The 12,790-nt window shown below is 29.8% G+C and overlaps 4 protein-coding genes across 5 annotated transcripts in view; 3 read left to right on the top strand and 1 right to left on the bottom strand.

The window, feature by feature from the left end:
• The first annotated feature begins 939 nt into the window (after positions 1-939).
• On the top strand, positions 940-5,029 carry LOC100748198 (ribosomal protein S6 kinase delta-1). Its single transcript, XM_033324730.1, has 6 exons — positions 940-1,859; positions 2,109-3,236; positions 3,334-3,467; positions 3,531-4,647; positions 4,727-4,822; positions 4,896-5,029. Exons 1-6 carry the CDS (start codon positions 1,764-1,766, stop codon positions 4,995-4,997), a joined length of 2,673 nt encoding a protein of 890 aa, XP_033180621.1. The 5' UTR covers positions 940-1,763; the 3' UTR covers positions 4,998-5,029.
• A 440-nt stretch (positions 5,030-5,469) lies between these two features.
• Positions 5,470-12,147, bottom strand: LOC100740692 (structural maintenance of chromosomes protein 2). 2 transcript variants are annotated; one of them, XM_024372322.2, is made up of 8 exons: positions 12,016-12,147; positions 8,964-9,386; positions 8,612-8,890; positions 7,769-8,542; positions 7,066-7,653; positions 6,386-7,007; positions 6,047-6,300; positions 5,470-5,964 (listed from the first exon to the last, which is right to left on the bottom strand). In XM_024372322.2, exons 1-8 carry the CDS (start codon positions 12,130-12,132, stop codon positions 5,539-5,541), a joined length of 3,483 nt encoding a protein of 1,160 aa, XP_024228090.1. In that variant the 5' UTR covers positions 12,133-12,147; the 3' UTR covers positions 5,470-5,538. The 2 variants fall into 2 exon arrangements, with proteins under 2 accessions (XP_024228090.1, XP_003485561.1); XM_003485513.4 differs by lacking the exon at positions 12,016-12,147 and adding an exon at positions 9,604-9,771.
• LOC117152550 (mediator of RNA polymerase II transcription subunit 29) lies at positions 10,140-11,266 on the top strand. The gene is made up of 2 exons (XM_033324731.1): positions 10,140-10,317; positions 10,513-11,266. Exon 2 carries the CDS (start codon positions 10,520-10,522, stop codon positions 11,099-11,101), a length of 582 nt encoding a protein of 193 aa, XP_033180622.1. The 5' UTR covers positions 10,140-10,317; positions 10,513-10,519; the 3' UTR covers positions 11,102-11,266.
• Positions 12,148-12,331: 184 nt separating the features above from the next.
• The window catches only part of LOC100740572 (serum response factor homolog), a gene marked incomplete at its 3' end in the record, with an annotated part of 4,116 nt that continues 3,657 nt past the window's right edge, over positions 12,332-12,790 (top strand). The window contains exon 1 of the mRNA XM_024372307.2: positions 12,332-12,790. Within this exon, the coding sequence (XP_024228075.1) occupies positions 12,623-12,790 (168 nt within the window).

Below are 12,790 nucleotides of genomic sequence, written 5' to 3'. Positions count from 1 at the left end.
AGAACACAGATGACTCAGGTACGTATTATCCTGGTATTATGTTCTATTACCCTGATACTGCATTTTCTCGATAATTACTTTCATAGAAAATTCTACAAAAAATGAAAAAATTTAAAATTTTTTACGCAAGTTAATTACATAATTCTTTTTAATATACATATAAATTATGTATTATATTATGATAAAACATAAGATTTTGTAATAGTGTAGATATCTTATCGATAAATGGTATTAATTTATGTCGTGTTTTCCAAATATTAATATTCCGTAATATTACTATTTGAAAAAGGATACAAGCATCAATATTTCCCAATATTACTATTCGAAGAATGATACCAACCTAAGAACTACGCAATCTGCAGCCCAAAGTCTATCGCATTTATGTATGTAATGTATATTCCATATACATACATGTATATATATTTCTATATATATAATCTTTTATTAGATATGTTTCCAAAATTCCTTTCTCTTCCATTAGGCAAGAAATAAAATAATAACAACCATCATGAGACGCCATGGAATATATCAAGATATCGCAAAACATTGTATAAAAAGACATCGCTCAGGATATCACGAAAGACATTACACAAATCTTAAGTCTCAATTTTAGTATACTCATAAAGGTTGATGTACTTGATCAGTATATATATGTATTTATCCACAGAAGCAAGTTTCTGTTGATTTTTTTACTCTTTCATTGTTCTTTTCGTCCTATTCATTGGACATAATTAAGTTATCCATAAATAAGAGTATGTATAAGTATAAAATTTTATATTTCATTTGCGATTATAGAATATCCTTACTATATGTATTTTATTTATAATTTCATAGAGGACTTTAGTTTTAATTCAAACCGCTACTATATTAGATCGATAACGTCGCATGCGACACGAAAGTGGTATATAGTGTCATATATATACCACATAGTGACACAAAATGCATTGAAGGTACGACGTGATATTAAGTCCATCCTTTATTTCGTCTGCGAATTACAAAAACCAAAGAATAGTATAATGTAAAATACATGATTTCATAGAATTGTATTTTAAAAGATTATATCATTAAAGCATTCTCTACAGCATATTGTAAACCCAGTTTAATATTAATGATTGTTCAAATATAAACAAATCTCACAACTTCTAAAATTAGCATTGGAGATAAGAAAGCAGATATGTATGTTTGTAAGAGGGTAGCTTTTAAAGAACGTCAATGATAATCACTTTACTTTGTCCTACACGTCAATTTCTATTCCGATTCCTATTCTATGTATGTTCTATTCTTAAGTCTATAACATCGCACCGCAAGCGCAGTACCACTCAGGTGGTGAAAAAGAAAGGGTTGAGTGGAAATAATCGTTCTTTTTCGTTCAGTTGCAATACATAAATAGTAAATAGTGAGACGAGGTTGCATTGAGAATTGCAATCTAATTCATTGTGGCAATTGTCAAAAATAGTAAAAAAAAACTCGTAATTCCACACTTGTTCATTTGTAGTGCGTAGGAAGTATACGAATTTCATAAAAAAAATAAAACCACATATGTTATAAACAATCATCTACTATAACCAACTAGTTTATCGCACCAATAAATGTAAATATATATAAGTGACATTTATTGAGAATCAATCATTCGCGACATACATGCCACGTAAACGAAGAAAAAAGCCAGATGCATGAAAGTATGATGACAGAAATACACAAATTAAAACGATAAAGCGATCAATTTATTGAGCTTCTGGTTTTATAGTTAAAGTGTATAAACAATGGCACCCACTAAAGACAAATGGGTGAGGCGTTTTATTATTCCAGAAACGACACGGCATAAGAAAGGCTTTACTATTTACAAAGTCACGTCTGTGGTATGATATAAAATATCAATATAATGTATATAGAGTAAAACAGTCCGATAATCAGATAAATTAACAATCAAATATCAAAGAAGATATCTTTAAATTCATTTATTTGCTTTTTCTCGTGGTTTTCTAATATTATATTAATTTTAAAATTCATTTTTAATACATGTTGTGATAAATTAACATATTCTATGATTTAATTATAGAAATGTTGTGAGTCATAATTTATAACTATATATATTTATATATTTTTAGGTATTTTTGAAAAGCTCTCATGAAGAAATTTCTAAAGTATCTGTATGGAAACGTTATAATGACTTTAAGAAACTCCACTCAGAATTAAATGTATTATACTCGCAATCGCGAATTAAGGAAAGCTTTCCATCATTTCCAAAGCCAAAATTTTTTGGCAGATTTGAAGCTGAAGTTATTGAAGAGAGAAGGGAATGTGCATTAAAGTTTCTAGAATTTATAGGCAGGCATTCGTATTTATACTCTAGTGACATTTTCATAAAGTTCTTTGAATCTAGTCATGCAGATTATTATTTAAATGATTGCTCTCAATCTCTTAGTTCTGATACATCTGCAGAGGAGGATCGTCATACTTACATAAATTCTCTGCCAAATAATGTTTCTCAAAGTATTCTTCAACCTAAAGGTATTCAAACTTCATTGACAAATTTATCTGCTACTAAAAATGAAGTAAAGCAGTCTCAAGAAGCATCTGAATCCAAAGAACAAATTTTATCACAAAATGATTTAAGTCATGAAACTGAAAATAAAAAAGTATCTATGGCAAAAAGCAAGTATAATAAATTGCTAATAGAAGATAATGATAAAATTGTCTCTGAATTAGGAGATAATCAATTAATTTGTAACAAAAATAACAATTGCTATAAAGATAAAAATTATAATGTTAGGAGTAATTCTGCAATTGTACAAACATCAGACACTAATATAAATACTGATACTACTAGTAACGATTTAAACACTTCAATAAATACTCATGAAGATTCCGATCTGCCACAATCATGGACAGATTCACCACAATATATTTTAGTTGCATCTGCACATATGAGTGCAGCTGTCAAGCATGAAGACCTTGCAGAGTATGAAGAAGCATTTACTCAATATAAAATGGGAATCTCTAGTCTTCGATCTGGTGTTGAATCTGATACAAATAAAAAAAGGGCAGAAAAAATTAAAGAAAAGATATCAAAATATTTAGACCATGCTGAGAAGCTTTATAATAGATATCTAAATTGTAATATTTCAGTGTTAAATAAACCTATATCAGAACTTCAATATTACAAAGTATTGAAAATAATAGAGTCAGTAATGCTTGTAAAGGATATTCGTCAAAACTGCTTCAACATTGTAAAAGTAACATTATATAGATAATTTAAAGATGTAATTTGATTACAACAAAAATATGGAACACCAAAGTAAATTCATTTAACATTTCTCTTAATAATTTCAGGCCATAGAAAAGTTATCTTCAAATAAAGAAAGTATAAATAATTATATATTACGTGGTGAAATACCATACATGGTCCGTTTACATGCATGTGTTGAAACAGAAACAAGTGTATTCCTGATCCTACAACATCTGAGGTATGTATTAAGAATAACATTATTATCTGATATTCATTGAAAACTAACTGAATTACATTATAGCCATGGAAGATTGTGGGATTTTATAACATCACATTACAATCCCAATAATAATAAAAATTGTGATAAAAAAACTGCAAAAGATGATACTGAAAAAACAATCGATGTTAGTGATATTACTTTAAGGAAAAATGATGTAAATGAAACTGAAAGCACTATACTCAAGGAAAATGTAAACCTTATAAGTACAAATACCAAAGTACAAATGGAGATACATCCGATTACAGTAGAAGAAAATTACGAAAAATATACCGATGTATCTACTACGCAATTATTAGAGAAGGCACAAATACTGTTACAATCGGTTAATGCAACTTTGAAGGAAAGTAATTCGGTTGTTAATCGTTTATGTGAATCGGACTGCTTCATAAATCATGAGAATAGTACTTCGTTATTAAATTTTAAAAACAGTATATACCAATCAAAAAGTTGCAATGAAGTATCAGTAGATATTAATGATATATCATTAAAAATTGACGGCATGAATGAATCCATTATAAACGAAAAAATACCTGAGAGAAATGTGATAACTTCTAATTACTTGTCACAAAATAATAACAGTGCTAGTTCATCGTTAAAAAATAGTTACAAAAATCTTCATTTTGAAAGAAAAAAGTCAACAAGTTCTTTAGATAGTACATATTTTGCAGTAGAGAGTAAAAATGATAATATTCAAAAAAAATACGAATTAAATAAATTAATAGAAATTAATAATCAACTAGAAACGAATACCTATTGCATATCAAATAATCAGCAAATTCAAAGGAATGTACTTCTAACGGAATCAACAAAAAACAGTAATGTAGACACTGAACAGGTACTTTGGACAATACCAGAAAATGTAATTCGTCTTTGGTCTGCTGAAATACTTTTAGCGCTAGAAGCATTACATCAGCAAGAAGTTCTTGTGTTTGACTTAAAACCTGATAATATATTGCTTGATGATAATGAACACGTACAGTTAACATATGTTGTACCTCGTCACGATATAGATTTATTAAAATACAAATATCCATACTCATCTCCTGAATTATGCACGTTTTCACCTATGATTCCTCTTACATCCGCTACGGATATTTGGAGTTTTGGTGTTATATTATATGAATTAATAGTTGGCAATGTATGTAAAAATAAAAATAAAAATTTTCTTACAGAAATATGATATAAGACAGATACTATATAATTACTTTTTATTGCAGAAATTTCAAGCAAAGCACCCCGGTCTATTTCAGTCACATTCCATACTTAACATTCCTAGCAAGCTTTCTGAAAATGCGAAGTCTTTGCTTCTTAATGTATGTTTTTACATAACATTTTATATTTAAATGATCTATAAACATAAAATATACATTTTTTGCGCATTTGCAGATTCTAAAATATGAACCAAACGAAAGGATGACAATACCTGAGATAAAACAACATCCGTTCTTCAAAGATATTAATTGGTCAAGTTTGGTAAATACACTCTAAAGATATAAGAAATTTGTTCGTACTTTTTTTCGTACTATGTTTTTAGAGAATATATCGATATTAAAAAAATTCCCATCAATGATGGATTCCTTTTAAAACAGAGATTTATAGCTCTTCTTTTGAGTAAGATATATATATTTGAACAGTATTTTACAAAAGCATTTATACATTCACAAAATATTAAAATTTACTAATTATATGTATATTTTATAAAGATGTAGTTTATGAAGACAAAGTTAATTTTTTATGATTATCATTTATTATTATACTCATATGTAAATATATGTATATATAATATAATCGATATAATTCTAGAAATATAAATTATATTTCTATATCTTGATATGGAATCCAATATTTGGAATTTTTTTAATAATGAAAATATGATATACGCACTTCAGACATAATTTATAAAAATTACTCAACATACTATTGTACAGGAGCATCATTTTAAAAAAATACTTATTAGATATAAAATTAATTTATATATATGTATATTTATACAAATAGATTTATGTAGATTGAAAAATGTATGATATATTTACTTAACTCTTATTCTTTCACTTCTAGACACTGTTGACATTCCATCAATAAATCTAGTTGTAAATATTACATTAGCATTGTTAAACATTCCATCCTTTAATGACACAACAATAAATTGTGAATGTTTAAAGTGTTTTTTTAACATTATACCAATATTCTCCGTATGAGAAAGATCTAATGCAGCATCAACTTCATCCAAAATATAAAGTGGAGCAGGTTTGAATAAAAGCATAGCCAATATTAGGGACAAGGCAACCAAAGATCTTTGTCCCCCAGATAATTCTCCTAACGATTCTTTCCAAATTCCAGAAAATGCAATTTTCACTTCTAATCCTTCAGTAACTGTTTGATTCTCAGGGGGTTGCAATTTTGCATCAGCTCCTGGCAGTAAACTACTGAAAATTGATCCAAAATCTTTGTTTACCTAAAAATTGACATATAACAATTATATAATATAAATTTGATATATAAGTTAATTCAACTTAATTAAAATTAAATAAATATACTTGTTCCCAAGCTTCCAATAATGTTTCTTTCTTTTTCTCATCCAAATGCTTAATTGTCTCTAATATTTTTCGTTTGTCATTTTCAACTATTTTCTTTTTCTTCACCATTTCATTATATTGTTCTTCCTCTTTATCAAGAAGACTAATAGCACGTGTATTGATATTTCGGCTTAAATTTTCACGTATTGATTGCAGCTGTTGTATTTTTTGTTCCATTTCATTCGGTTTATTGACATTAAAATCATAAATACCGCCTATAAAACATAAATATTTTATAGATACACTACTTAAAAACTGAAAACAAATGCAATATGTAATTGAAATGTAAAAAGAAGTTACCAGCTTTCCCAAAATAAATTTTATTCTCTTCAATCCATTCATACTTCCGTGTAAGTTCTGCAACTTTTTCTTTACAATCTGTAGCAATATTTTTAATTGAATTAATTTCATGGTTTAGCTTTTTAATATCTAATTCTGCTTCTTTACTTTGTTTTATAATATCTTCTTTTCGTATCATAAGCTTCTGCATATAAACATTTTGCTTATTAATAATGTCTTTTTGTTCTTTTATACTAGATTGTATACGTTTTACATTAGCTTTCACTTCATTTAATTCTTGTTCCAACACAGTTACTTTTTCTTCTACTACATTCAATTTTTCTTCGGATGCTACTAACTGTTCTTTCCCAGCTACAATACTTTTCTGTAATTCTTCTATTTCCAACTTAAGCACTTCTGCTTCTTGTTTTCGTTTTTCCCACTCTTTACGGCTATTTTCAGCTTTTTTCTTTAATTTTTCTAATTCAGATTTGGCTTCATTTAATTGTCTTTCACGGATATTACCAGCATCTTTCAATTGATGCTCCAGATTTTGAGCATGTGTAGTACTTTCCTTCTCATTTTTTTCTGCCACAGCCATTGTTTGCAAAAGTTGTTCGATACTTTTCTCCAAGGATTCAATCTGTAAAGAACTTATTAAGTAGCTATTCATTCTTGTAAATTATATTTATTCTACATACCTCTTCTTTTATTTTATAATATTCTGTTTGTTCTAATCTTTGTTTCACCATATCGATTTCGTAGTTCCGTAAATCGAACGTTTGTTTTAATGAAGTGTATTTTTCAGCAACACTGTTTAGATTCATTAATGTAGACTCAACATTTTGAAGCGCTTGTTTTTTGAAATTTAATTTATTTTGTACAGTTTTTAATTCATCTAATTTCAAAAGAACTGATCCAGTTTTTAATGCTGCACCACCAGATAACGTACCAGCAGGATCAACAACATCTCCTTCTAAAGTAACACACTTTTTCATTATATTATCATGAAATGCTATCTTTTTAGCAGTTTCAATGTCTTTACAAATAAAGATTTGTCCAAAAATCCAAGTCATAGCAGGTGTAGTTTCTGCTGGAAAATCTATGAGAGACAATGCTGGTTGAACATTTTCCACACCACCTATCTTCTGTGCTAAATTAATTAATTGATTATCCATAGGTCTTCCATTTACTTTATTCAAAGGAATAATAGTTACACGTCTTTGTAACTGACCATGTTGAAGTATTTTCTTGCTAGTAGTTTCTGTATCTACTATTACATTATATAACTGAAATTTTTAGAATTCATTAAGATATTAAATTTGAATATACGAGTATTACAAGTATTTATGAGCATAATAATATTACTTAGAAAATAAATTTTATGTAAAAATCATTAAATACCTTCCCTCCTGCGGCTATATCTAAAGCATATGCTGCTTTTTTATCTTTTACTGTGATTAATTTGCATACGACTCCTTTCACAGAATCATGTTTAAAATTAGGATCTGGTTTTTGATATTCAAATCTAATTTGAGGATATCTTGATTCAAAATGATCCACTTCTTCTTCCAATGTTAATACTTCGTTCGTTAGTGCACGTTTTTCTTCTCTAAGTCGTTCTACAGATCCATCTTCGTAATTTAATTTCTTTAATTCGTTTTTTAAATATTTTATTTCTTTTTCTTTGTTTTCAAGATCTTTAGTATATTTTTTGTATTCGTCTCCAGTATTTTTTAAATCTACTTTCCTTTTCTTTAGTTGTTCTCTATTATGATTTAATGTCATTTCACATTGCTTACGTTGCGTTTGTGCTTCCGTTACATTTTGCTTGGCACTTATTAATTGCTGTTCCAATGTTGCGTTTTTGCCATCTTGACTTTCTAACAAACCAGAACTAATTTTTTGGTACTTTTCTTGCGCTAGTAATACTGCCTTACAATCCTGTTCATCTGTCTCTTTTAATGTCCTAAAAAGATCTTCAACTTTGGCATATTCTTTCTGCTTTGATGTAAAAGCATTTTCATCATCAACTACGTTAGCTTTTAATTGTTCTATTTCTTTTTTGCCAGTTTTAATATCTTCTTTATTACTATTAACTTCAGCTGTCAATTTAAATTGTTTCTTTTCTGCTTCTTTTAATTCATTCTCCAAAGATTCTAATTGACCTCCTGCTTCCTATAAAAATAAGATAGATGAATAAAAAATATAAAAATGTAACAATACATTTTTATTTAAAATACATACTGCATCCCTTTTTTTAGCCATTTCATCTAATTCTTTCTCTATATTCTTAAGTTCTTCATCACCAGCACTAATGCTTTTTTTTTTATCTTCTATTTTATTTTTGACATTTTGTACATTCTCTTCTGCATTCTGACATTCTCTTAAGGCTGTCACGTATCTCCATGCCAAGTAAATTCTCTTACAATGATCTAATTCTCTTTCTATACGTTGAAACTCAACATATTGTGTTTTTTCTTCTTTAAGTTTTGCTAGTTTTGGTCCTATCTCTTCTTTTAAAATCTGAAATAAAATACTTTCATTCAATTACATACTATTAAATTAGACAGACTTAATTGTTAGAATTAATCCATACATCATTTATTTCCTTTAGTTTACTATCTTTCTTTTCTATGGTTTTTAAAGCAGCTTCTTTCTTATTTTCATACATTCGAGTACCTGCAGCTTCTTCTATCATAGACAAAATTTCCATAGGCTTCATATTCAAAACTTTCGTAATTCTTCCTTGCATTATCAAAAAATGTGGATTATTTACATTCAATTGGACAGAACAAAACATATCTTGGACACGTTTATTTTGTACATTAGATCCATTGATCAAGTATTTATTTTTGCCACCAATTACAACTTGTCTTGTAACTGTTATTTCTTCATGATGTTCATATCCCATAGGTGACGAATTTCTATCTCTATTGTCAAATATTATAGTAACACTAGCTTTCTTTATACCTGCTTGACCAGATTTATAAACTAAGTCTTGTAATGATGTTGCGCGCACCTATCATAAAAGGATAAAAAATACGTTTCTTCCAATTAATTTAATACAAATATTAATGTCTGAGTAAAATTGTTTAAAGCATATTTATAATGTAACTATACGCAACTCGCATCACATTATTTTCAATAAAACTATAATTGTATTGAAAAGCAAGAGTACATTGAGGTTACAGTTAAGATATTTCATTAATAAAAAAAGGTAAAAAACAATGTGTCACCTGTCCAAGATTCGAAATTCCCAGAACAAAGCATATTGCATCGAGAATGTTTGATTTCCCGCTACCATTAAATCCTGTGATCGCGTTAAATTCTTTATCGAACCCATTTATTTCGATTCTTTTTCCATATGATTTGAATCCTTCCAATACCATAGACTTAATATACATTGTACAGTCAAGTAAATGTACTTGAAAATATCACTTCAGTTGCACTTATCGCACTAAAGAAAACTATAAATTCAAATTGTGGACACTGGCCGGTATAACACATCATTTAGGATAATATAGAGTGGGAACTTGGGAACAAGTAGCCATCCGCAGCCATCGACATCTCTTCCACATTTGAGTTCCAAAATTCACTCAAAAATTTATGTATAAACCTCTCATTTAATTTTGTGACTATTATTACAATTATCAATAATTTCGATTAATATTTTGTTCCAAAATATAGCGAATATAATTTATTATAAAATATAAAGTGAAAAGTCATTTTACGATCTAGGGTATTTTAGAATGACTTTTCTAACACGCACCCAACCTGTGGTATAAAATGTCAATGACGAGCTAGCATCTCGATCTAATTAAGTTTCGGTTTTAAACCACAACAAAACATTTTAGAATATTAGAAGAATATCATTTTATTTTTTAAATACTTTATTAGAGAGAAGGCGTGAAACTACAAAGAAAATAATTTCTTTAGCACTAAAATAAAAGGTAATATGAAAATTATTGAAATTAAAATTAGTGTAAAATGTATTTTGTAGAATCGGATATAAGATTACAATACAATTCAATAAATCAAAGTTTATATTATTCGCAGTATAATAATTTTTAATAGTAACTGCAAATTTGAATTCTATTTGTGTTTATACATAATATATAGACTTTCTTAAATTATTGTATTATTAGGACCGCTATGAATATCCCACCAATTCAACAACCAGGAACAATTGGAGTAGGCCAAATGACACAGCCTGTAAATCCTCAGCTTCCGCAAAATCCACAACAAACGCAACAGCCACAGGTTCAGCAGCAACAGCAACAACAACAACAACAACAGCAAACTCAAGAAAAGCTTGACAATATTTCCAAAGTTAAATCATTAATTGGTCCATTAAGGGAATCATTAGCCATAGCTCTTAAAACTGCAGCACATACATTACATCAAAACAGTTTGGTAGATGTTGGATCTCTAAAGGGCGGTGTGGATCAGTCTGATCATCGATTTAATAAAAATATGGAAGAATTTTATTCAATTTGCGATCAGATAGAATTACACTTAAAGACTTCTATAGAATGTCTATCACAAAATTCTAGCTCTGTAAGGTACCTACCAGTATCTGTTATACCAACACGTACTGATACTGTTGGAGCTCAAGAAGGACCTGCTTTAACATATCCTCAGTTTTTGATGACTGTAAGAGCTCAAGTTTCATTTGTTCGTGAAATTCATGATACTTTATTTTCTGCTGCACAATCAATAACATCAGGTGAATGAATGACTCTGTTAATAGGAAATTTATTATGATAAAAATAATAATAGTTAATTACTAATTTATAATACTGTAAGTCCAATTTTTTATGTGTCTTTTTTTGTGCCTTGTACAGCATAATGCAATAATGTATAGTTATACTGTTTTAATAAAATTCTAATTTATTTTATCTAAAAGAGATTTTTATTTTATCTTTTTGTACTATATATTTTTCTTTATTAATACATCTAAGATTCTTCATACCTCCATCTATAATAAGATATCAGTTCTGTGAATCATAACAAGTACATTATGTAAGAACAATAAAACAAATCAGTAGTCATTCGATTTGTATGAACTCTTACTAGATGAACATACAATGGATGAACATGTTTACAATCATAAGAAGTAATGTCAAGACATTTGCATGAAAAAAAAGAGTACTAATATGAATATCATGAAATTTTAATTGTTCTATTCATTACTAAGTTCAACTGTATGAGACATAGAATTCTTGCACAATTTCCAATGCTTTCTACATACATATATTTAAACATTAAAAGCAAACAAATATCAGTATGTGGCCCCTAATGTATCCTTGTGTACAACAATATTGATTAGATATTCATCGGAATTAAAAGTATGATATTCAAATTAATGTTAATGTTAAGGTAAAGCAGAAATAATATATCAATAGAAAGAAACTTTTGAAAGAGTTTTATATATTATAAGATGTTAACTCGCCCTATTATTTTTAACCAAACTGTTTATTTCGATCAAACCACAATTGACTGAGAAATGAAATACATCGATCTGAACATAAACAGAAGCAGATAAAAAAGTATGAAAGCTGGAAGATAGTAAGAAATAGCGGATCAACACAGAAAGCCGCTTATCAGCCGTATGTTTTAGTAAGCACGTAGAAATAGGAAGGACATACCGGTAAAAGAGGAGGGGAGGAGAGGCGTGCAGGAAGCGCTACTGTCAGTTGGATTGGTGTTTTGTCGCGGCGCGCCGAGTGATCATTTGAAAAGGAAGGACCACCTCTGTTCACCATATTTGGCAAACTTTCCCTAATATGGTAACGTCTACTTCTAAATATGGCAGCCGGGGACGCCCTCTCGCTGATTCCTGTACTACTCCGCGCGATCTTTCAGCCGCAAATTTTGGGATATCAAATTCGCGTAAAACCGATTTAACGCCAGATCAAGGACCACAGTTGATCCGTTAATTTTTCTACGAAGAAATTTTTAAAGATCTTCGTCCAGGTAACTCTATCTCGATCGAGTGGACTAGTTTTTTATCGCGTGCGTGGCGCGTGGTGGGGGTAGCAGCTGCGCAGGAACGCACGAAGGCACCGCGCTAGCACGTAGGTCAAGTTACGATACTCTGCGCGCATTCAGTTCGCGGGGAGCGCTCGTACAGTGCGCGTTGTTGTCCCGTGTTCCTCTAGATGGTTGATCACGTGGGAAACATTGCGCCGAGTTTTCGCGATTCCGTGGCGGAGAAGGGCCGAGGGAAAGGGAATAAATGTGCGCGAGTCCGTAATGGACAACCCTAGCGGCGGAAGAGATAGTCGGTACGCAAGTCTTGGCTACAGCATGGGGATGATAGGCAGCGACGCTGGCTCGGAAATGTACGGCCGACCGTCCACCTCCCAACTTACAACTTCTCAAATAAGCCGCGGTGGCGCCACCATGATGGCAGCGGCGGCC

The sequence above is a fragment of the Bombus impatiens genome, unplaced genomic scaffold (assembly GCF_000188095.3).
Source record: "Bombus impatiens unplaced genomic scaffold, BIMP_2.2 scf_0060, whole genome shotgun sequence".
Taxonomy (NCBI): Eukaryota; Metazoa; Arthropoda; class Insecta; order Hymenoptera; family Apidae; genus Bombus; species Bombus impatiens.
This window is presented reverse-complemented; position numbering and strand designations above follow the sequence as displayed.

What these genes read in the sequence shown, in the direction of transcription:
- LOC100740692 (XM_003485513.4), bottom strand. Translation starts at nt 9,771, where the DNA reads ATGTATATTAAGTCTATGGTATTGGAAGGATTCAAATCATATGGAAAA. An exon ending in GAATTTCGAATCTTGGACAG is followed by an intron (nt 9,387 to 9,603) that starts GTGACACATTGT and finishes CTTTTATGATAG; the next exon opens with GTGCGCGCAACATCATTACA. An exon ending in TGGCTAAAAAAAGGGATGCA is followed by an intron (nt 8,543 to 8,611) that starts GTATGTATTTTA and finishes TTATTTTTATAG; the next exon opens with GAAGCAGGAGGTCAATTAGA.
- LOC117152550 (XM_033324731.1), top strand. Translation starts at nt 10,520, where the DNA reads ATGAATATCCCACCAATTCAACAACCAGGAACAATTGGAGTAGGCCAA.
- LOC100748198 (XM_033324730.1), top strand. Translation starts at nt 1,764, where the DNA reads ATGGCACCCACTAAAGACAAATGGGTGAGGCGTTTTATTATTCCAGAA. An exon ending in ACTGCTTCAACATTGTAAAA is followed by an intron (nt 3,237 to 3,333) that starts GTAACATTATAT and finishes TAATAATTTCAG; the next exon opens with GCCATAGAAAAGTTATCTTC. An exon ending in ATGAATTAATAGTTGGCAAT is followed by an intron (nt 4,648 to 4,726) that starts GTATGTAAAAAT and finishes TTTTTATTGCAG; the next exon opens with AAATTTCAAGCAAAGCACCC.